The sequence below is a fragment of the Polychytrium aggregatum genome (genome assembly GCF_025602895.1).
Source record: "Polychytrium aggregatum strain JEL109 chromosome Unknown BJ171scaffold_28, whole genome shotgun sequence".
NCBI classification, from domain to species: domain Eukaryota; kingdom Fungi; phylum Chytridiomycota; class Chytridiomycetes; order Polychytriales; genus Polychytrium; species Polychytrium aggregatum.
The window spans coordinates 105,748-129,426 of NW_026516230.1; the positions used below are offsets into that span (position 1 = coordinate 105,748).

The window sequence follows — 23,679 nt, forward strand, 5'->3', positions numbered from 1 at the left end:
ACGCTGAACCGTGCGCATGCTATCCTGGCCACCGACACACAACGTCATCATGGCTACGAGGCTCGTTGCAGCCGAGCATCCTGGCGCCACTCTGCCCTCAACTCGCTCGCCATGCCCAGCCATAGGCCCTTGCCGCGAATGGCTGTCTGTGGGATTCGAACCTTCGTTCTCCAGGGCCTCGCGTGGAATGTCAAACAGTTGGCAATCGGCCGGGTCCAGGGCGTTGACCTCGAAGAGCTTGCGCACGACAGCTCGTGCCAGATAGTCATCGTCGGTGCCAATGAACACGGCCCGGTATCGTATCATGGACGAGTATGCCTCGACCGGGCTCTGCTCGCCCTGCTCGAGCATCTTTTCGTCCTCGCCGTACTGAGAATGCCCGCTGGCCTCGGATTGATCATTGTCGCAGTCACTCGACTCAAAGACGCCTGTCGGCGGAGCCCCCTTCTTCTCCAAGGTCGCCGTTCGGATCGCAGCGATGCTGCCCGAGACCTCTTCCGTGGGAATCGACTTTTTCCTCAGCGTCAGTTTAAGCGTAGCTTGACTCGTTTGGCCGCAGCCGGCCCCTGTGCTTGGTGAGAAGGGGCTGTCGCCAGTGGGCTTGGCATCCAGACACTCTGCCGACGGATAGTGACCTAGATCATCACCTGCAACGGCTCGAGAAGCTGCAATGTTCGTGACCGATCTATATGCCTTCGGTCCGTTGAGGCACTCGCTAGACCCCATGTTGGCGAAAGGCTCAAAAATGTCCTGAATCGAAATAGAAGATAGTGCGCTTATGTCCTTTGGGCTCTTGATTTGATCCGGTTGATCTTCGATGCTCTTTGGCGAAGCTGTGTCCATGTTGCGATGGCCGATGCTGCCTCGATGCTCGTGGCTTTTGCTGGCCACTTGCTTCACATAGTTCTGGTGCTGCGAGCGCAGACGACGAACGCACTCTTCCATGGTGGTGCTCTGCAAGTCTTTGAGTCGCTGCAGCTCGTCAAAGGCCTGCAGCACCATGAGATCATCCCTGGATGCGGCCACAACCGGCTCGATCTTCAAGTCCGCTGAAGAGCCCCGGCTTCGAGCGGCGGTTCCCAGCTCCAGAGTCTTTGTGGACTTGTTCAACTCTGGGCCGACAATCTCGGCAACCTTGAGCGAGTTGAGACTCCCGACCGAGTTGAGCATGAGCTGGTTGAGCGAGAGCTTTCGCCGCGCGTCCCTGGAGCCTACAGAAATGCGACTGACCGGAGGGCTGCTGGGGAAGTTTGTGGCCAGTTCGTTGAATCGCTGTGCGAGAGCTTTCATACCCATGCCCGGTGTGGAGCGAGAGGACGAGACTTGGTCACTGCTGTTGCTGTTGTCCGTGGTCTCGACCATGAAGTAGTCCACATCACCAACAATCTCGGTGTTGGTTAGGGGGTTGAGCGCAAACAGCCGGAAGAGATACTCTTGTCGCCGACCATACTTTCGGAAAATAACCTTGTTCAGAGATGGCGCATAGTAATAGAAGAATACTGGCCGATGCGGCGCCGCTGGGTCGATCGTTTGCACCCGTGCGAGAATCAAGGACTTGCCCTGTTTCGCGTGGGACTCGATGAGGGCTTCGAGCGTTTCCAACAGGAATGGATCCTCGCGGTCGAGGCTCAGCAACAACGCAGCGTCAGGCCCGCCCTCGCTGGACCGAGGATCGACAACCTGAAGATACCCTTCCTTTGGAGACATGGACGAAGCGTACGCCCAGGCAAATGCAATCGATCTTGGAGCAGAACGCGGCCGTGGGAAGGTGACAGAGTGTGCAGTCCGAGTCGAAAACCCTGGCACATGCGATGAGGTATCGGAGACCGAGTCAAAAGATCCGAGCGACTGTGTCGGGTACTAATGGCGGCTCCCGCAGGTGCGGCGACTGAGATGCAGATAGAAGCCGGGCTGACAGCACATCAATCTCAGCGTCGACGTTGCACCCAGGTCAGCGTGCTTGATTCAAGGTGACGTAGTCCAGGACTCAGGCTGTCCTTGGCGGGTGCAGCCACACTGGGCTACCCAAGGAGCAATCGTCAGGGACTCCATTTTTTTGAATATGCCGTGGCTATGTGGCTACATATAACACGGCGTGGCGCGGCCAGGATCGGCTGTGGCGCGGAGTCGGCGCCCGTCACATGACCGCAGTGATGCCGAGCCGCAGCCTCCGGCCCAAACCCAGCCGACCCGATCTGGGCTGGATCGGTCTCTGCCACAGCCATCACCACAGCGACCGGTGCATTCGCCGAGAATGCGTCTCCATGTCTCTGCTTATGCTCTGCAGAGAGCCCTCCTTTCCCCAAGGCGTTTGATGGTGGCGACAGCGTGCCATTATCGTCAGCTGGGGGCTTTCTGCGGACAGAGTCTTCGCTTCCGCAGCAGCAAGTCTTCGGGCGAAGCCCAAAAGATCGTCAACCGACCCGACAACCTGCCAACGTACTCGACTCGCCAGTATGCAAAGGGGGGACACAACGAGTCCTCCCTTTCGCCCAAGAACCAGAGCTCCGTCACCGAATTTATCCCGCATTCTCGACTGATTGACCTGAACGAGGAGCTCTCCGATCAAGAGTTCCACAAGTATATGCAGAGTGAGTACACCTCGCGTGAAAAAGCCGTCATGAGTTTGACGAGGAATGCGAGCCGCAGCTATCAGAAGATGGGCGAGTGGTAGAGAGAGATGGAGTGGGAGAGCCATGGTACAGCCGAAGCGGGCAACATCAGAGCCAACCATCCGTGCGCCGCACTTGTTCTTGCTCACACCGCCAATCCTGCTCATGAATTCAGAGCTGGAGCCGATCTTGACGAACCTCCCGAGGAACCGCATCCTGCTCGCGCGCTGCTTTGCCGTTGGTATCGGCGCCGAAGTTTATCGGCGCGCAATTTCTGCCTTCCGGGCCGATCTGCTGGACGGAAAACTGGATTTGACACTGAAGCATCTGATCATCCACATGAAGGCGAGATGTACGTGCCGCCCAGGCCCAATCCCGATTCCAACTATGGCTGTGATTATGGCCGTGAACGTGTCTCGAGACATGATGATGAATATGGTTTTTTGCTCTGTGGTCGCTGGAGACCATATCCGTGCTCGATCGTTCGCTGTGAACAACTCCTGATAATCGCCCACGGCGCTATCTCGACTAACCCCAACCGGCCTCGTAAACCCCCCCCCAATCGACCTGAATCGACATGGCACCTCCAACGGAATGGGACCAAAACTAATCCGCCTGCCGAACCCGCCTGGAACGGATGAGAACGAACAGCCAATTTGAACCGGATCCTGTTGCCTGAGATCCTCAAGTACTTTGCCAAGATGGAGCCCGCCAAGGCACTGGTGATGTCGGCCATGCTCGAGTCCACCGATCTCACATCTCCAACCGAGCTGTTTCCGGCAGCCCGACGCATGGACAGGTGAGCTCTTTCCATTTACAATGTTTCTCTCTCAATGGCCGTGGAAGACCGTCGCGGTGAGGGAGGCCCACTCCTAGACGATGCAACAAGCGACCTCCTTCACCCGAGATAGAGCCTTGGCGAACGATACGGCCATGCCAGGACTCACTCCGCCACTTGGATCTACACGTCTTGCAGCTGCATTCTAATCTCCCCGACCCCCCCCATGCTGCCCAGGAAAATCATTCTCCACGTCGGCCCCACCAACTCGGGCAAGACCTATTCAGCACTTTCTCGATTCGAGAACTGTGCCAGCGGACTATACTGCGGTCCGCTGAGACTCCTGGCCCACGAAATTTACGACAAAATGAATCGGAAGGGTGTCCCATGCAACCTGCTCACGGGCGAAGAGCGACGCGAAAGTGACGATGTGGATCTGTACTCGGCCACGGTTGAGATGGCGCCTCTGAACCGGATCTATGACGTTGCGATCATCGACGAGATCCAAATGATCAACGACGAACATCGCGGTTGGGCATGGACACAGGCCCTGCTAGGTCGGTAGATTTGGCCTCCGTGGCCATGGCTCGCGATGCCAGACGTGCCGATATCTGACTCGGAGCCGATGCATGTCCTCGGCTGTCCTGACATTTGACGTGCTTTCGCAGGTTTGCAGGCTCGAGAGATTCACTTGTGCGGCGAGTCCACCGTGGTCGATCTCATCAAGAGAATATGTGCCTCGATAGGCGAGGACGTTGAAGTCAATCAGTACAATCGTCTGACATCGCTTCATCTGAGTCCATCGCTCGATGGCCAATTTGGCAATGTCAAGAAGGGCGACGCTGTTGTCACGTTTTCGCGCCGAAACATCTTTGCGGTCAAGAAGCACATCGAGGAGAGCACCGGATTCAAGTGTGCGGTGATTTACGGCAGTCTGCCACCAGGTGAGCCGACTGCCCCCCCTCCTTGCGGATCGCAACGGCTGTTAAAAGTGCGTGGGTATATATCAATACTACTGCCTTGTGTCTAGATTCTGGAAAATCGCAGGACTAGCAGCGGCAGGATGAGGGCACTGGCAAACTCAGTGCTCGACTCAGTGCTGAACTCGGTGCTCGACTCAGTGATAAACTCAGTGTTTAACCGACCAATCTTTGTCGCTTTCATTTTCATTTTTTGCTGGCAGAAACCAGGGCTGAGCAAGCGCGACTCTTCAACGAGCCTGGAAGCGGATTTGATGTGCTCGTCGCCTCGGATGCCATCGGGATGGGACTCAATCTGTAGGTTCTTCTCCAAGATGCATGTGGATGGTCCAACTGCCCAGAGAACTGTATACACGAGGCCTATAAAGTCTGTGGCTATGACTTACTCGGAAACACAATACTTCCCTTGTAGAAACATCAAGCGTATCGTCTTCGAGCGACTGACAAAGTTCGACGGAGAGGTCAGCCGCTACCTCAGTGTCTCGCAGGTCAAGCAAATAGCCGGCCGTGCGGGACGCTTTGGTACCGAGCACCCTGAAGGATACGTTTGCGCGTGAGTCCAGCCCCGATTCCACCTCTCAAAGAGCATGAGCATGCGAGGTCAGAGGAACCAAATGAGTGGATGAGGCCAGAGGACCTTGAGCAGCCGAGTATATTGGGAGGAGCTTCAGCAGCCAAAGCTGTCTGTGTGCATGGATGGGTTCAAGTATGAAGGATACTCACGCCCAGTCAACCAACGCTGTCTACAGACTCGATGATATCGATCACGAGAGGCTCAAGTACTACATGAACGCCGATCTGCCCTTGGTCGAGGTTTGTGCTACGGACCGGTCACGAATGACAGAAGCAACCTGATTCCGGCCCCTGACACCATCCGCCACCCTTCGTCTTGGGCGACAGACCGCCGGTCTGCTTCCAACACTCGAACAGGTTGAGGAGTTCTCGAACAAGTTCCCGAGCATGGGCTTTACGAGCTTACTCGTACGTAACCGTCGTGTTGTGCGGCAGTCGGTGCGGGCTGTCGTGTGTGGTCACTGTCGGGGTTGGCTACGCTTCGGTGGATGTCAGGACGTCGACGCAAAGGTACCGCAGCTAGTCAAAGCACTGCAACTAGCCCAAGGCTCGCCGCCTGTCAATAACGTCCGTTGTGCTCGTACGACTGCATCCTGCTCAGGAGCGATACGAGGATCTCTCGAGGCTCGATGGCGACTACTTTCTGTGCAATCTCAGAAACCAGAAAGAGGTTGCCACGCTTCTTGAGAACAAGCCGCTCGAACTCCGGGACCGGTTCATCTTCACAAACGCCCCGCACTCAGTCGACGGCGGGTTTGCAGACAAATGCATGATGCTCTTTGTGGATGCGTTTATCGAACGGCGCGAGTGCCCAATCGACCAAAAGATTGTGCTGCCGCGACAGCCTCCCGCAACCATCGAGGCCCTGCGTGTGATCGAGGGGATGCACAAGATCATCACACTCTATCTCTGGCTGAGGTAACGCTGCAGGTCACGGCTCGGGAGAGGAGAGGAGAGGAGAGGATTTCGTGGGATGCTGCGTTCATATCCGCAAGAAGCTCACCGCCAGTGTGCTCCTCTCGCAGCGTCCGCTTCCCAACGTGCTTCACCGATACCGAAAAGGCGGCATACCTGAAGCGCAACTGCGAGCGGCTCATCAATCTTAGTCTCGTGAAGCTCAGCTTCCAGCGATCCAAAAAGAAGGGGCTGCCGCGCGACAAGTCTGCATACAAGGGATCGGCCACGATCGCTCCTGGGCTGGAACACATCGGCCGGACTGAATGGAAGCAGGCCAAGCCTGTTGCACGGACCCTGGGTGTCTTTGGCGATCTTTCGTCGGCACCCTCGTCGGGCAAGAGCGTCTTTAAAGAGATCATCGAGTCTCTGGAAGAAGACGTCATGTCCCGCAAACGCTACGATGCCGATGACGGCAGTTCTGGGCATCCGGACGACCAGGAGGCCTTGGAGAATCGCCAAAAGCCAAAGCCTGACGATGAGAGCATTCGATACTGATGGGTGCAGCAGTAAATATATGAACCGTCTCTGCTCCCTGGGAAATCCTCACGAGAGATGATCGAGTTGGAGCGAACGACTGTGCTCCGGGGCACGAAGCATGGAGCAGCATCGGATTCAACATGGGGAATCAGCAACCGACGGAGCACTCAGTGAGACGGCGCCGCGCCCTGATTGGCTGGAAACCGCGCTTGTTCTGTCGGAGTCGCATCACGTGGACTGCCGGATCAATATTCCCAAATATGGGCGAGGTGCCCAGCACCCAAATCGATGCTGCTGCAAGCGGACACCTTCCAGAGCTGGCCACGCCAGAACAGACCAGGGCAGACCAGAACGCACCAGAGCAGACCTGAACGCACCAGAACGGACTACCGCAGAGAGGAGCCAGGATGAGCAAGGACAACGACAAAGAAACAAACATCAATGTGATCGTGAGAGTCAGGTATGAGTGCCATCAACCGATGAGTGACGATGTTGAGGGGCAGGTTGGTTGCGGCCCTCGAGGTCGGAAGCAGAGCGATGTCTCGCATTGATCTTGGGCTTTAGCGGCACGAAAGCTTTGCTGGACATGCCTCGCGAAGGCGCTGGTCCTTGGTCCAAACGGCGATCGCTCATGAGCTCGTGCAGATACAAGTTGCCTCGAGATTTTAACCCTGTCATGATTGTATGTTCATCCACCAATGTCACCAATGCCACCAACCTGCTGTCTCTCTCTCGATTGATGCCGCCGACTGCCATTCGTATTCTTTGGACCTCCCCGAAACATCAATATCTCGACCAGGCCGAGGAACTCCAAGGAAATCGCCGAGAACAGTCCTTCGGTTGCGTCGGCCCAGAATGGCAAGGAAGTGCTGCTGAAGGTTGGACCGGGCTCGAGCTCGATGAGCACCAAGACCTATCATTTCGACAAGGTTTTTGGGCCAGAAAGCACCCAGAAGAACGTCTTCGATCAAGTGGTCTCTCCCATATTGGAGGAGGTGAGACTGACGAGCGGCATTGATCGCTGTGCCAGAGACGGTGGTGGCAATGAAGCCCGATTTGAGGACGAACGAGCTGGACCTGTGCCCACGTTTGGTCTGCTCTTCCGTCTAACTCGCCATCTTATGGCCCCTCATCTCAACGTTATGCTAACTGCATCCATTGACTGTCGCTGTCGCCTTTAAAATCCTCAACGGACAACTGACAGGTCTTGATGGGCTACAACTGCACCATATTCGCTTATGGTATGTGGGAAGCTGCGCAGGGACAGGACGATTGTTGGAATCGCACAGTCCGCGAAGCAGCCACGGTCTGCGGTTGCTGACGACGTCCATTTTGATGATGCTCCGCTTGTTGGGGGGGGGTGTAGGCCAAACGGGAACCGGCAAGACCTACACGATGGAGGGCAACCTCACGGACCCCAATCACCCTGATGCTGGTGTGATCCCGCGAACCCTGTTCGCACTGTTCGATGCGTTGGACGGCGAATGCGCAGAGTACACGGTCAGAGTTTCGGTATGTACAACTTGCCCATCCGTCGGCCACAGCTCTGTTGGGCAAGGATAGTCAATCAGTGAAAGAGTCGAGTCGACTCACAGGACCGATTGCGCGCTCCTATAGTTTGTTGAGCTCTACAATGAGGAGCTGAAGGACCTGCTTTCTCCCGAGGACGATTTCCGAAAGCTGCGGATCTACGACGATCTTTCTCGGAAGGGATCGGTGGTGATCCAAGGGCTGGAGGAGATCATGGTCAAAAACGCCCAAGATGTGATTTCAATCCTGCAAAAGGGATCGCATAAGCGCCAGATCGCGGCCACCAAGATGAACGAAGTCTCGAGGTGCGCACTGACGTCGACTACAGAGGCTGGGCGGCGGCAACGTGCTACTACCAAGGCTGTGCTAACACACCACCACCAACCCCTCCAGTCGATCCCACAGCATCTTTTCAATCACCGTCCACACCAAAGAGTCAACGCCTGATGGAGAGGAGCTGCTGAAGGTGAGCCGATGCAACTCTTGGGAGCCAGGATGGACTGTCACAGCGCCGATGTGGCCCGTCGTAGCACCGGCAGACAAGCTTACTTCTACTGCTGCTGATTAACAAACGCTCGACTCCGTTTCACAGATCGGAAAGCTCAATCTTGTCGACTTGGCTGGCTCTGAGAACATTGCCCGATCCGGTGCCGAGAAAATGCGAGCCAAGGAGGCCGGAATGATCAACCAGGTACTGGCGAGACGGCAGCATACATGGGACAGAGCACTGGATGAATACTCACCAACATAGTTCCTGAGGGCGCTTACGCTGCGTCATTCCGAATCGGACCGAGTTTCCCGAATGCACGCGACGCTCTTCCACTAACGTGCGGATCGACCTGGACACCTGCGCTTGTATCATATCTAGAGCCTGCTCACTCTGGGCCGCGTTATCGACGCCCTTGTGGGTCGCAGCCCGCACATTCCCTATCGCGAGAGTAAACTGACTCGCCTCCTCCAAGATTCACTCGGTAGGCTGGACTCTCGGCAAGCAGACAGGCAGTGAGATTATCTGGGGCATCGTCCATCTGCAGCTAACGATTCCACTTTCAACTTGAATCCCCGAATCAGGTGGCCGCACCAAGACTTGCATCATTGCTGCAGGTAAGTCTGGCGAGACGGCCGGTCCAGAAGAGTAGATTCGCACCATAACACGGGCTTGCCGATACGTTGCCGGCCCACAGTATCTCCGGCCAAGTGCAACTTGGAAGAATCGCAGTCCACGCTGGACTACGCCAGTCGAGCCAAGAACATCCGAAACAAGCCCGAAGTCAACCAGAAGATGACCAAGAAGGCGCTGATACGCGAGTATGCCTTCGAGATCGAGAGGCTGCAAAACGACCTGCAGGCTGCGCGAGACAAGAACGGCATCTACTTGTCGCAGGAGGTATGGGCATGCAAGACTGCTTTCCTCGTGTGCTTCCATTTCTGGGTTTCTAGATGTCCGCCCCGGGTTGAAAGGGCTGCAATCTGGGAACGCATGCACACCAATCGAGGGGGGTATAGTCGACCGCACGGACCTTGCTCCGGCACGTTCTGATCACTGTTGCATTGGAAAACCCCGCTCGGATGCACCAGACCTACCAAAGCATCGTTGGTGAGAGCCAGGGACGAAAGGAGCGCATCGAGGAGCTCCTGAAGAACATCGAGCACCGCCAAGAAATGATCCGTCATCTCGAGACAAAGTTTGAGCAACACACAGAGCTGCTCAAGACCACGAACGAAAGTCTGACTGCGGCCCTGGTGAGGACAACGAAACGAAGGAAGGGAGGGGCGGAGATCCTGATGGCGGAGCAGCGACGAAGCCGATCGCATGCGCCACCTTGGAGAGCAATGCAACCTCCACTGACAAGTCAAAAACGCCATTACTCCCTCTCAGAATGAGATTGACGAGAAGAAAAATGAACTGAATGAGACCCTCCAACAATTGGAAACCACCCGCGATTCCCTCCAGAACCAAATCATCATCACGAGGTAGGTTATAGAGTGACAGGATAGGCAGACGTGACTGAGGATCGCAAGCAAGGACGATTCATAAGGACAACGGTGTTTGAAACCACCTCGATGAGGCGGCTGCATTTGGGTGACAGAGGAGGGTCTCACAGCCCGGAATACGTTGGGTCTGTGCATGCCTGACCTTTGTGCGCCTGATCTGACCCCACTTGCACCGTCAGTGCCTATGCCGAAACCGAGAAGCGCATGGATGCGCTCGCCTCCGGTCTCGTCTCCACACTCAAGTCGAGCGTGCAAGATATTCACGGACTGCATTCCAAGCTAGGTACTATGCTTTGCCCAGTCATTGCGATATGCGTTTGGAGCGACAAAAACGGAGTCTGGCCGCCACCAATCCCCGCATCTGAGTTCATCCTCGTATCTGGTCCTCGTATCTGGTCCCCGTATCTGGTCCTCGTATCTGATCCTCGTATCACATCCTCACATCTTGTCCCTCGTATCTACATCGACCTTACAGAGCGCAAGTCGGCCCTCGAGATCCAAAACACCAGAGTCTTCTCGGAATTCCAAGAGGACCTGCAGAGCCATGTCCACACGATCGAAACCCAAGTCGATAATATGAGAAACAGTACCAGCGAGTTTCTGGATTCGCTCGCCAGCAAATTTGGACTGTGTTCGTCACAGCTATCCAAGGTAGCTTAACCACCTTTTTTTACTCGGCGACTGGGGCACTTTGGCAAACCGACAAAGACACACACACACACACACACGCCGAGATATCGGAACTAAACAGACTTTGCTCCAACATCCTCATCGCCACGTTCCCGCTAATGCTTTCTCCAGGACTGGGCTGATGCTTTGGCCCAGCACGATGCTGGCCTGCATCATTTGCTCGGCCATAGCGAGCAAATCAAGGCCCAACTTGATACCGGTAATCAAGCACTGCAAAGTGATTTGAGCCAGCTCGAAGACTTGATCAAGGCCATTCGCATAGAGGCACACGACCGAGCCCGTGCCAGTGTCGAGGGCAACGTGCGTGTGTTCGAGTCGATGAGGCAGGCTTTCGGACAGCACCAGACCGAGGTAAAGAACTCAACAGAAGCAACTGAGACGATCAATTGTAGCCAACATGGGGGAGGGATACGACGGTGACCGGCAGAGTGTCTGTGGTGGGATAACCAACGAAACTCTTGCTAGATGCTTGTCTGGAGCCAGCAGTTTGGCAGCGAGCTCCGAGCTGCGTTCTCAACCATGGAAGGCTACATCAACCAGCGCAAGGTCGCCGAGTCACAGCGAGAAGCACAGGTGCAGCAAGTGCTTCGTGCCGAGGTGAGTAGTGCGTTGCACGAGCGATTCGTAGAATCGAGGCGTGGTCTGGGCGAAGGGGTGGCGTCGGCGGTGAGTTGGTTGGGACAGCAAGACCTTGGCCTGTGCGCCTGCATGGTGTTATTGCGCATCAATGTGCGCATTAGCGTCATGCGACGACTGCGATTCGGGTGGTCAGGACACCGATGTGTCTGGACTCATGAGAGCGGTGGTCTCCTTGTGCTGCTTGTACTTATGCAGCTCATTGCCTCCGCTCCACGCGTATCCAGATCACTGCCCTGCAGGAGCAAAACCGCTTATTGCGTGAGCAGCTGGCACAGGAACGCGAGGCCGTGCCTTTGGCAACGCAGACCCTGCTCTCGGATATCACGCAGCTGGTCACAGCGTTCTCTAGTCGCCGAGAGCAAGCATTCACTGAGACGGCGACCCGACAGTGCGATGCTGCCCAAGAGCGGATTGATCATATCCTTTTTATGAATGCGGCAGAGGGTGGCGATTGGCTTCGTGGAGTTTGGTCAGGATTGAGTCTCCCCCCGCTACTCCGCGCAGGCAGCGGTCTGGGCTAGCATGGAGGGAGACCCTTTTCACAAGAGTCACTGACCGAATCCGCAAAGGGCAAGGATGCGATTGGTGATGCTACAGCGCGATGTTGTTAGTCCATAACTTTGCAGTGGCTGTGTTTTACGTCTGGAAGGTCTCTTTAGCACCGCAGCGGCGTTTGCCGACGACTCGGTCAAGACGCACGATGCGGCACTTGTGGAGCTAGGCACACGATCGACCGACGCAGAGAAAACGTTGGCACTCGGAAGCAACCTGGTGGATGAGAAGATGCGGTCGTTTGTCGATGGTACACATGGTGTTCAGCAGACCCTGCAGGCGCACACTGAAGCCACCGTGGATACCGTTGAGCAAGGCACCACGAAGCTGGCGGCCACTGTCGAGGCTGGTGAGAACACGAACTGTGCATGATGGATGTTGTGGAGTCGGGCGAGTCTTTGGGCGTCTTTGACGGTTGATGCAGCGGAGGTTGGGCGACAAAGGCCCGGCCAACCCAAGTCGCTGGGTATCCACTGGCGCAGCCTACTCGACTGATGTGAATGACGCCATTGACGCTACTAATGTGACCGATGCGACTGTCTCAACCTGGATTTAGCCCAACTGGCTCGGCAACAGAGACACGAAGCTGCGGCCGAGACGGCCACGGTTGCAGAGCAGGATACACAAAGTATCCTCAACGATATGAAGACACGATCAAGTCAACTTGGCGAGGCAACCTTGGCGCACTTGAGTGCATGGGCACAGGAGGTATGTAGGGGTTGCGTCTGGAAGAGCAGGATGAGTCACGAGCAGACAGATCGGTGGCAAGCAAAGGCGCGATAAAACTTGACGGCAGTGGTGATGGTGGTGGATCGGCTTCCAAGCCAAGGCGATATCCTCACAATCCCTTGGTGTGCGACGCTTGACAGACCGAAGAGTTCACCGGTTCCGCATCCGAGGATCTGTTCGATCAGATCGACTCTACAATCGACCAGATGCAGCAAAAGATTGCGTGCCAGGTGATTGCCATTGACACTCCGACGGGCAAGACTCCGCGCAAGAGACCGATCCGGTGAGTCGCCAAAAGCCGAATTATCCCTGGGGTGACGAGGACAGCAACAGAGCCGGAATTCCGGCCCGGACAAGGCACAGGAAGCATCCAGGCGACACAGCGGCACAGATGGCTGTCTAGTGACCGAGATCGACTCGGATGGACTCGGATTGTGCACCACGGGGCCGAGTGAAACACTGCTGACGCGCCGTATCGGTTTGATGTGATGTCTGTTCGACCGCCTGTGATCACTTGCGACCGCCTGTGACCGCCTGACAGATTCCCTGTCCAGTGGTCGCTCACACGGAGCCCAAGTACGCTGATCAAGGAATACCGTGCCAACGCCAGCGCCCACGCCGCAACCATGGCCCCGGAAGGAAGCGAGCACGACGGTGGCATGATTGGAGAGCCATGTCCATCGCCAGCACCATCACCACTTCCAACGCCAACGAGCATCCGGCAGCGCACATCCGGATACGAAGGCATCGGCAACGAGCCCAGCGACACGCGCATGTTTGATGCGGTGATGGAGACGCCTGGGGCTGCATCGTCGCGGCAGGTGTCAATGACGCCGATGGCAAGCAAGCTGCCCACACGCCGCCAGCCGTCCGTGCGCTTCTCGGCCGCGGATGATCAATGACATGCGGCGATGCCTGGCGAAGGCCAGAGGGCACAGCGCCCGGCCGAGTCAACAACAGAGCGAGGATTTGAAAGGGGGGAGGCAGAGCCCAGCTGCTTCTCTGCGTAAATCTCTGGCTACTGCCCATTCGGGCACAAGAAGGCCGATGCATTCGGGACAACCGCTTCCGTGTGTCAGCATCCCTGATGGCTTTGCCCGATAGTTTCGCCCAATAGCGCAATTCGGGGTGCGGTTGCCTCCAAAGTCGATGGTCTTTGAGCCACGAGCCGCTTTCGAGAGATGGTGTCATTGACGAACGGAATACAGCTTGCTGCACGGGCGAACCAGACCATCGCCGATCGAGTGGGGCTGACCATACTTTTTTTTTTCCTTCTTTCGTTGCGTCAAGAAGGCCGGGAGTGGGAACGGAAGCCGGGACTGCCGACGGCGAGGCCCCAGACGACCAGCCAATGCGGGCGCGGCACGCAGTGGCGGTGGCAGACAGGCAAGGGTCGCTCGGATGGGCTTCGTGCGCCAGGCGGGCCGATGCGATTCCTGCGAGAGAGAACGCATGCCGATTGGCGCAGAGCACGGCCTGGCTGGAAAGACGACGGGTTCGGGCCGGGCAGCCTGGTCGAACGAAGGGCCGGGTCTGGCAAGAGGCAGCTGTGGTTAGCGTCTCTGGACAGATGTCGCTGAATGCATCGCTCGGTCTGTCTCAGACACAGCCAAATGACTCCCAAAGACATTGGCCCGGATGGCCGGGATGTCGCAAATGCAGACGCTTGCACAGCACATGGACGACATCACTATGAAAAAAAAGCTGACGTGTAAATTACGCGTTGGCCAATACTTCCCTCGCAAATCCCCCACCGGACTCAGCATAACAAGGAAAAACACGTCTTCTCGCGTTTTGTTTTGCCTTGGGGGTCGCGTCTGGCCACTGAAGCGACCGCGACGGGCTCGGGTCACCCGCATTTCTCCTTGTTCGTCCAGGTTGCTGGCTCCCTGGGTGTCCCCGAACCCGCACTGCCACATCCCGTGGAGCCCTCGGCCAATGGGCTGCTTCCGTTCACGTGACATGGCATCCGAGTCATCCCGGCTTTTCACTGTCTTCCGCGACTCGTTCACTGTCCATGACCCCCGGCTGCTTTCCTGACTCATCTGTGTTCATGGGTCATCAGAGCCTTCGGACTTGGACAAAAACCGGGCATTTCCGCCCCCAGTTGCTTCGTCAATCTCCTCTTGATCCTTTCTCCCCTCGACCTTCTCATCCGACTCTAATCATGAGTTCAGCCGCTCAACCATCTGGGCACGATCACCCAAGGCATACTCCATATCCAATATCATCGACCAGGGTACCATCCTCGATAAATAGGGCTCACGATGGGCTTCCCAAGAACAGATCCATCTGTCGTTGTCGCAAGTGTAGCACCGATTCGCAAGGCTTCAGGATTGTCTCCAGAACGACCTACTACGACCACTTCTATCGCTATGGCTTTCCACCTGGAGTCCCCCCTGTTCACATGTACTCGCTCAAAGATCCTCAAGAAAACACAGCTGGCCATCTTTCTTCGTTCCCTCACCGTCCTATTACAAGCATATGCGAAAATAACCCCAATTTGCGAACTTCGCCGACATTTCATCCCCCAGTGTTGGTGGTAGATGAACTGCGACCACATGGGATAACATCGCAGCGACCTTCATTGGGTAAGACTGAGCACCTGATATCACATTCTCGCTAAATTTTTGTGTGCGTCACGGTTTCAGTCTTGAGCAATAATCAGTGATCTGTGCTTGGACGCTGCCAGAGCTCACTACGAAATGACCAATACACTCTCGATTTGTCCGACTTTGTTTCTTCATCCTTGGCCTGGCCCAAAGGCTCACCCCGCGCATTTGAGCACGAGAGCATGGATATCCAAACAGGAGCATCTATTCAGCAATGCACCCAAGACAACGAAGGCCCTGCTCCAGCTCAATTTGAACGCTGCCCTTCGTGGTCGCCAAGCATGTGGGCATCGCGGGACTCTGAAGAAGCGTCCATGTACTACGAAGACTCTGAAGACTCTTCGATAGACTCAGAAGACACCACTTCAAGCTCACCGAGAGAATTCGATGACATTTCGGGTGAGATATCAACGTCACCCAGCCTGATCGTATCGTCGAATCTTCCTGGTCTTGCTTCAGAGTCCGGTTGACTCATATAAATGCCACGGTTCACCTTCCAGGACAGTATCCGGATAGCTTCCTCGGCCACTTTCGACTGCTTGAAATGAATGAAGATGATGAAGAAACTGGTGACGAAGAGCCCCGCATATCAGATGGTGAGTCAAATTCAAAGGACAGATAGCAATCCGATGTAGCATCCGAATTGATGTATTCACCCGCGGCTTTCCCCCAGATATCCCGCCCTTCTATTCGCAGCTGGTCAAGGTGTTGACCGAGTGCAATGTTACCGACAAAGCCATCAAATCTGTCCTTAATCATTGCAACAAATTCCAAGGATTGTCATTACCAGCTGCACCCAGTCTGTACAAGATCCAAAAGATCATTTGTTGCGAGTGGAACGAGTATCTTCAGAGGCTTCCCTGCTGCCCAAACAGCTGCATGGGATTCGACATCAATGATAACCAGAGTCGAATATGCACGTTTTGTGGAGAGGATGCTTATGCGACGGTGAACGAAAAACTTCTGAATGGCGGCATTCAACCACAACTGAGGCCGATTCAGACCTACAAGTATTTCGATTTTGTTCAGATACTTCAGACACTCTACCGAAATCCAACTATGGCAGAGTTGATGATGTACAGAGCAAACAGAGCGAGCGAACCAGGTACTTTCCACCCGTATTATTTCCCAATACTATATTGCTATATGGTGCTCTGAACTCACCAAATCTGAATCTTCAGGCGTCATGAGCGACATTTTCGATGCCGAATATTACCAGCACCTTTGTAGTCGCTCAATGTTCCAGCAGCCCACCGACGTTGCTCTCGGGCTGCATTTTGATGGCTTCAATATCAATCAGAGGTACGCCCGCTCTCTGTTTCAAAATCAGATTATAACCACAGCTGACCTTTGTATCTGGTGTAGGCAAAGCCATCAATCGTGGGGCTTCATCTTGATCAACTTCAATCTTCCACCTGCTCTGCGCTACAAAAAGGAAAATCTCATTACGGTCTTGCTTACGCCTGGTCCACGATCGCCTCGTGACTTTGATACATTTTTGAAGCCGTTTTTCGAAGATATGAAGAGACTTGAGACCGGTGCGTAAGCCCCTCTGGTGTGGATCACTTGGTCACTCCACATAATCCTCGCGAGAGCACGCTGCTGACGGAGCAATGTCTCTCGCTCCCAGGTGTTGAGGCGATAAGGGTCGACAAAAATGGCGTGGAACATTCTTTCACTCTCCGAGGTCACTTGCTGTACTGCCAGAGTGACATGCCCGGATCCAACAAATTCGGTAAATTTTCTGGGCACACCGCCACGAAGGGCTGTCGTCTCTGCGAAATAACGGCCACGAGGGCCGGGGGTGCCATGTGCTTCTATGAACGTGACACTCCCAGTCCATACCGCACCGAAGAGAGTCTGAACAGAATATGGGAGGCCATCGATCAAGACGGCATGCCCCGAAACGGTACGTTAACGAGACGAGTCAGGGCGTTGTTTTCGACTCCGATGTTAACATTAACTATGTTGATCAGGGATCGTGGGGCGACCAGGTGTAACTCAACTTGAGTCCATCGAGCTCAGCTTCTGTCTTCCTCTCGATCTGATGCATGTGATCTCGAACATCGGTCCACTCATGATGGAGATTTGGAATGGAACGCGGAAGGCTCCCTCATCCTCAAGTTTGGACCAAAAGATCACGTCCAAGTGCCTGAAAAAGATCGGAAGATGGATCAGCGAAGGCAGGATTCAGATTCCAACAGGCTTTGGTGCCTCTTGTCGGGACCCTGTCTCATACAAAAGCTTCAAAACCGAAGAATGGAAGAATTGGATTATCATGTACTCCCTACCTCTGCTCAATGCGGCGGGCTTTCCACTAGAACACTTGTAAGCTCTTGATATTGTACCCTGCTCGAACCGGGGCCCGTCCTACGGTCGATGAGATACTTGATTCGAATTGATCCTAACAGTGATGCTATTGTGCCTAGATTGGGATGGAGGCGCTTTGTCTATGCCCTTCGATTGATGCTGCTTCCCCAGTTGAATGTTGCTCAATGCAATCAGATCGAGAGAAATCTTCAGAGGTTCCAGGAGTACTACACAGAGCAAGTAGCACGAGACAGCAGTCCCTTCACTTGAGGATGTTGGGCAGCTCACTAATTCTCAATATCTAACCACGTATACTCGAAATGTATTCACCAGGTCAATCGCAAATCTCCCAGAGTCACTCGAACCTCCTCCAGACAGAGCTCCAGACCTGTCTGGACTTCGTTTGATGAAAACCTACGTGCATCAGCTCCAACACTTGCCTAGGTGCATCCGATTGTTTGGACCCTTGGTATATCAATGGCAGTTTGAAATGGAAAGAACCTGTGGTCGCCTGAAGCTCATCGGGCGATCGAAGGTCCATCCAGTGGACAATATGGCCAATCGGCTCGTCCTCCAAAGCTCTCTGAGCGGTCCAAGCATTGCTCCGAACTTGACCTTGAGAGGAACATCCAGGTTGGGCGAAGACCCTGGGATATGGCCATCCTCCTTTGCAAACAATGGGCGGGCCTCGAATCAAGATAGCCGCGGAACCTTGTCTGGCCAGCAACAAAAGCTGAAACTACCTTCTGAACAAGTCGCGAAGCTAAAGAGCGCTTATGCCAGGACGATTTCTGCCAATTCCTCATACGGCTATCGTGAAGCCTTGCAATATGTCCATTCACTTTGGGATCAGAATTCGGACACTTGCTCCAAACACACCAAGATGGACGCGGGGGAACTACATGTCATATCTCAATCACATCGGATGAGCACGGCACATCATCGGATGAACTCTGTTGTGAAGGTAAGGCATTCGGCAGCGCGCGATAGCGAAGCCTCATATGAGCTAATGCATTCTGAATCTACAGGTTTGGACCAATATGCCCGATGCATCAGCAAGCAATCACCCATATTCTTCTGTCCGCTTCTATCAAGTCCAATATTTCATCAGCCACTCCTTTGATGGAGAAACAACAAACTGGGCATACTGTGTGATTCCAAAGATCAACATCAGATATGGAGATGACAGTTCAGGATACCGCCCATGCAACGAGTGCGCTACCTTCCACCTCGACAGCATGGAGTCAACGAATCATATCTTTGTTCCAGCCGATGCCATCGTTTCTACTGTCGGATACTTCGAGATGGAAGGCGGTGGGTACAGCTTTGCTGCAATTGGAGAGGCAAAGTCAGGCTGATACTTATATCAACCATTCCAGGTGGCTTTTATATTATCGAGCAAGATCCTCCGATTTGACAAGTCGATGCAAATGTCGCAGGTAGTTGGGCCAAAAAGTGCTTGAGGCCGCTTGATGACGAAGGGAGTTTGTCCGAACTTGACCCATAGTGACCATATCAGTGTAATGACAGGTCAAGTCGGAAGGTTTGGAATATAAATATCCCCCCGACCACCGCTTCCTGCCCGCTTCCGTCGTCAGGCTCAAGTCAATACTCCCCTCAGGCCCTCTCTATCCTAACTTCCTCGGCGGGCCCATGAGCCGATCGATGACATAGGTGCCGTTAAACGCATGCATATTGAGGATGAGCCGCATCATGAATATGTCTCTAATGTTTTTAACTCTAACGCTTCCTCTTTCACTATCTTGAATATGTCTCGAATGTAGGAAGCCATCCAAATCCAAGTAAGTCCCTTCATGACGATTGAGTATCATCTGAGAGAGCTCGAAGGCGACGCTTCAACTAACCGCATCGCTCATTCCCTCCAGATATCCTCGCCCCCATGGGACATTATCTTGATTATTATCATTTCGGGTTTGTTATCACTTGCGTTTTTACTGAACACGGCATATCATACCGCATTCTGTTTGCGACTCTGAGGTTAAACTGGCTGGTGGAGCAGTGACCACCGCGGGTTTGACCTAATCCTGGACTAGTTAGAACGGCCGAGGATTGCCCCAGGAGTTCACGGTGCCGCCCAACGGCGGTCGGAACTGGGGTGTCCGAAAGGCAGTTCTCAGAACGGGTCATGGTGAGGGAGAATGAGGATATGAGAGGTTCGGGGCCGGGAGAAACCGGGGCGGAGGGGTCCCGGAACGGAGCGGGACGGAGCGGGACGGCAAGCGAATGCCAAATCGGGCCAGAGCACGTGTGGGAAGCAACGCTGTTGATTGGCTAGCGAGCAGTCCCAAAATGGCATCGTTCGGACGAGGCTGCACCAGACTGTCGGCACACACGTGACTCATTCTGTGTCTTAATGTGCCTGCTGACCAGGTCCCGAGCCGAACACAGCCACTGTAGAGGGGTCACGTCCTATTTTTTTCATCGTGCATCCGGCGCTGGTGGGGTCACGTAGCAGATGCAGGCACGATGAAAAAAATAGGACGTGACCCCTCTACAGTGGCTGTGTTCGGCTCGGGACCTGGTCAGCAGGCACATTAAGACACAGAATGAGTCACGTGTGTGCCGACAGTCTGGTGCAGCCTCGTCCGAACGATGCCATTTTGGGACTGCTCGCTAGCCAATCAACAGCGTTGCTTCCCACACGTGCTCTGGCCCGATTTGGCATTCGCTTGCCGTCCCGCTCCGTCCCGCTCCGTTCCGGGACCCCTCCGCCCCGGTTTCTCCCGGCCCCGAACCTCTCATATCCTCATTCTCCCTCACCATGACCCGTTCTGAGAACTGCCTTTCGGACACCCCAGTTCCGACCGCCGTTGGGCGGCACCGTGAACTCCTGGGGCAATCCTCGGCCGTTCTAACTAGTCCAGGATTAGGTCAAACCCGCGGTGGTCACTGCTCCACCAGCCAGTTTAACCTCAGAGTCGCAAACAGAATGCGGTATGATATGCCGTGTTCAGTAAAAACGCAAGTGATAACAAACCCGAAATGATAATAATCAAGATAATGTCCCATGGGGGCGAGGATATCTGGAGGGAATGAGCGATGCGGTTAGTTGAAGCGTCGCCTTCGAGCTCTCTCAGATGATACTCAATCGTCATGAAGGGACTTACTTGGATTTGGATGGCTTCCTACATTCGAGACATATTCAAGATAGTGAAAGAGGAAGCGTTAGAGTTAAAAACATTAGAGACATATTCATGATGCGGCTCATCCTCAATATGCATGCGTTTAACGGCACCTATGTCATCGATCGGCTCATGGGCCCGCCGAGGAAGTTAGGATAGAGAGGGCCTGAGGGGAGTATTGACTTGAGCCTGACGACGGAAGCGGGCAGGAAGCGGTGGTCGGGGGGATATTTATATTCCAAACCTTCCGACTTGACCTGTCATTACACTGATATGGTCACTATGGGTCAAGTTCGGACAAACTCCCTTCGTCATCAAGCGGCCTCAAGCACTTTTTGGCCCAACTACCTGCGACATTTGCATCGACTTGTCAAATCGGAGGATCTTGCTCGATAATATAAAAGCCACCTGGAATGGTTGATATAAGTATCAGCCTGACTTTGCCTCTCCAATTGCAGCAAAGCTGTACCCACCGCCTTCCATCTCGAAGTATCCGACAGTAGAAACGATGGCATCGGCTGGAACAAAGATATGATTCGTTGACTCCATGCTGTCGAGGTGGAAGGTAGCGCACTCGTTGCATGGGCGGTATCCTGAACTGTCATCTCCATATCTGATGTTGATCTTTGGAATCACACAGTATGCCCAGTTTGTTGTTTCTCCATCAAAGGAGTGGCTGATGAAATATTGGACTTGATAGAAGCGGACAGAAGAATATGGGTGATTGCTTGCTGATGCATCGGGCATATTGGTCCAAACCTGTAGATTCAGAATGCATTAGCTCATATGAGGCTTCGCTATCGCGCGCTGCCGAATGCCTTACCTTCACAACAGAGTTCATCCGATGATGTGCCGTGCTCATCCGATGTGATTGAGATATGACATGTAGTTCCCCCGCGTCCATCTTGGTGTGTTTGGAGCAAGTGTCCGAATTCTGATCCCAAAGTGAATGGACATATTGCAAGGCTTCACGATAGCCGTATGAGGAATTGGCAGAAATCGTCCTGGCATAAGCGCTCTTTAGCTTCGCGACTTGTTCAGAAGGTAGTTTCAGCTTTTGTTGCTGGCCAGACAAGGTTCCGCGGCTATCTTGATTCGAGGCCCGCCCATTGTTTGCAAAGGAGGATGGCCATATCCCAGGGTCTTCGCCCAACCTGGATGTTCCTCTCAAGGTCAAGTTCGGAGCAATGCTTGGACCGCTCAGAGAGCTTTGGAGGACGAGCCGATTGGCCATATTGTCCACTGGATGGACCTTCGATCGCCCGATGAGCTTCAGGCGACCACAGGTTCTTTCCATTTCAAACTGCCATTGATATACCAAGGGTCCAAACAATCGGATGCACCTAGGCAAGTGTTGGAGCTGATGCACGTAGGTTTTCATCAAACGAAGTCCAGACAGGTCTGGAGCTCTGTCTGGAGGAGGTTCGAGTGACTCTGGGAGATTTGCGATTGACCTGGTGAATACATTTCGAGTATACGTGGTTAGATATTGAGAATTAGTGAGCTGCCCAACATCCTCAAGTGAAGGGACTGCTGTCTCGTGCTACTTGCTCTGTGTAGTACTCCTGGAACCTCTGAAGATTTCTCTCGATCTGATTGCATTGAGCAACATTCAACTGGGGAAGCAGCATCAATCGAAGGGCATAGACAAAGCGCCTCCATCCCAATCTAGGCACAATAGCATCACTGTTAGGATCAATTCGAATCAAGTATCTCATCGACCGTAGGACGGGCCCCGGTTCGAGCAGGGTACAATATCAAGAGCTTACAAGTGTTCTAGTGGAAAGCCCGCCGCATTGAGCAGAGGTAGGGAGTACATGATAATCCAATTCTTCCATTCTTCGGTTTTGAAGCTTTTGTATGAGACAGGGTCCCGACAAGAGGCACCAAAGCCTGTTGGAATCTGAATCCTGCCTTCGCTGATCCATCTTCCGATCTTTTTCAGGCACTTGGACGTGATCTTTTGGTCCAAACTTGAGGATGAGGGAGCCTTCCGCGTTCCATTCCAAATCTCCATCATGAGTGGACCGATGTTCGAGATCACATGCATCAGATCGAGAGGAAGACAGAAGCTGAGCTCGATGGACTCAAGTTGAGTTACACCTGGTCGCCCCACGATCCCTGATCAACATAGTTAATGTTAACATCGGAGTCGAAAACAACGCCCTGACTCGTCTCGTTAACGTACCGTTTCGGGGCATGCCGTCTTGATCGATGGCCTCCCATATTCTGTTCAGACTCTCTTCGGTGCGGTATGGACTGGGAGTGTCACGTTCATAGAAGCACATGGCACCCCCGGCCCTCGTGGCCGTTATTTCGCAGAGACGACAGCCCTTCGTGGCGGTGTGCCCAGAAAATTTACCGAATTTGTTGGATCCGGGCATGTCACTCTGGCAGTACAGCAAGTGACCTCGGAGAGTGAAAGAATGTTCCACGCCATTTTTGTCGACCCTTATCGCCTCAACACCTGGGAGCGAGAGACATTGCTCCGTCAGCAGCGTGCTCTCGCGAGGATTATGTGGAGTGACCAAGTGATCCACACCAGAGGGGCTTACGCACCGGTCTCAAGTCTCTTCATATCTTCGAAAAACGGCTTCAAAAATGTATCAAAGTCACGAGGCGATCGTGGACCAGGCGTAAGCAAGACCGTAATGAGATTTTCCTTTTTGTAGCGCAGAGCAGGTGGAAGATTGAAGTTGATCAAGATGAAGCCCCACGATTGATGGCTTTGCCTACACCAGATACAAAGGTCAGCTGTGGTTATAATCTGATTTTGAAACAGAGAGCGGGCGTACCTCTGATTGATATTGAAGCCATCAAAATGCAGCCCGAGAGCAACGTCGGTGGGCTGCTGGAACATTGAGCGACTACAAAGGTGCTGGTAATATTCGGCATCGAAAATGTCGCTCATGACGCCTGAAGATTCAGATTTGGTGAGTTCAGAGCACCATATAGCAATATAGTATTGGGAAATAATACGGGTGGAAAGTACCTGGTTCGCTCGCTCTGTTTGCTCTGTACATCATCAACTCTGCCATAGTTGGATTTCGGTAGAGTGTCTGAAGTATCTGAACAAAATCGAAATACTTGTAGGTCTGAATC

General features: G+C 53.9%; 4 protein-coding genes across 4 annotated transcripts; 3 read left to right on the forward strand and 1 right to left on the reverse strand.

Annotated features, from left to right (window-relative positions):
- The first annotated feature begins 97 nt into the window (after window positions 1-97).
- BJ171DRAFT_511974 (uncharacterized protein) lies at window positions 98-1,024 on the forward strand. Its single transcript, XM_053111630.1, has one exon. It carries the CDS (start codon window positions 112-114, stop codon window positions 577-579), a length of 468 nt encoding a protein of 155 aa, XP_052964876.1. The 5' UTR covers window positions 98-111; the 3' UTR covers window positions 580-1,024.
- A 332-nt stretch (window positions 1,025-1,356) lies between these two features.
- BJ171DRAFT_398049 (uncharacterized protein) lies at window positions 1,357-1,614 on the reverse strand (the record flags this gene model as incomplete). Its single annotated transcript, XM_053107193.1, has 1 exon — window positions 1,357-1,614. A coding segment is annotated over one exon (258 nt), but the record flags the coding sequence as incomplete, so codon positions are not given.
- Window positions 1,615-3,346: 1,732 nt separating this feature from the next.
- BJ171DRAFT_426088 (P-loop containing nucleoside triphosphate hydrolase protein) lies at window positions 3,347-5,865 on the forward strand (the record flags this gene model as incomplete). Its single annotated transcript, XM_053107755.1, has 8 exons — window positions 3,347-3,411; window positions 3,628-3,947; window positions 4,059-4,334; window positions 4,574-4,667; window positions 4,783-4,923; window positions 5,120-5,183; window positions 5,271-5,351; window positions 5,545-5,865. 8 exons carry the CDS (start codon window positions 3,347-3,349, stop codon window positions 5,863-5,865), a joined length of 1,362 nt encoding a protein of 453 aa, XP_052964878.1.
- An 806-nt stretch (window positions 5,866-6,671) lies between these two features.
- BJ171DRAFT_511981 (P-loop containing nucleoside triphosphate hydrolase protein) lies at window positions 6,672-13,762 on the forward strand. The gene is made up of 21 exons (XM_053111631.1): window positions 6,672-6,837; window positions 7,177-7,372; window positions 7,582-7,618; window positions 7,744-7,889; window positions 7,995-8,212; window positions 8,301-8,373; window positions 8,500-8,598; window positions 8,776-8,878; window positions 8,979-9,011; window positions 9,092-9,294; window positions 9,486-9,650; window positions 9,787-9,881; window positions 10,082-10,185; window positions 10,378-10,553; window positions 10,704-10,943; window positions 11,058-11,189; window positions 11,456-11,647; window positions 11,871-12,132; window positions 12,340-12,491; window positions 12,653-12,795; window positions 13,054-13,762. The coding sequence occupies exons 1-21, from the start codon at window positions 6,785-6,787 to the stop codon at window positions 13,412-13,414; spliced, it is 3,183 nt and encodes a 1,060-aa protein (XP_052964879.1). The 5' UTR covers window positions 6,672-6,784; the 3' UTR covers window positions 13,415-13,762.
- The last annotated feature ends 9,917 nt before the right edge of the window (window positions 13,763-23,679 follow it).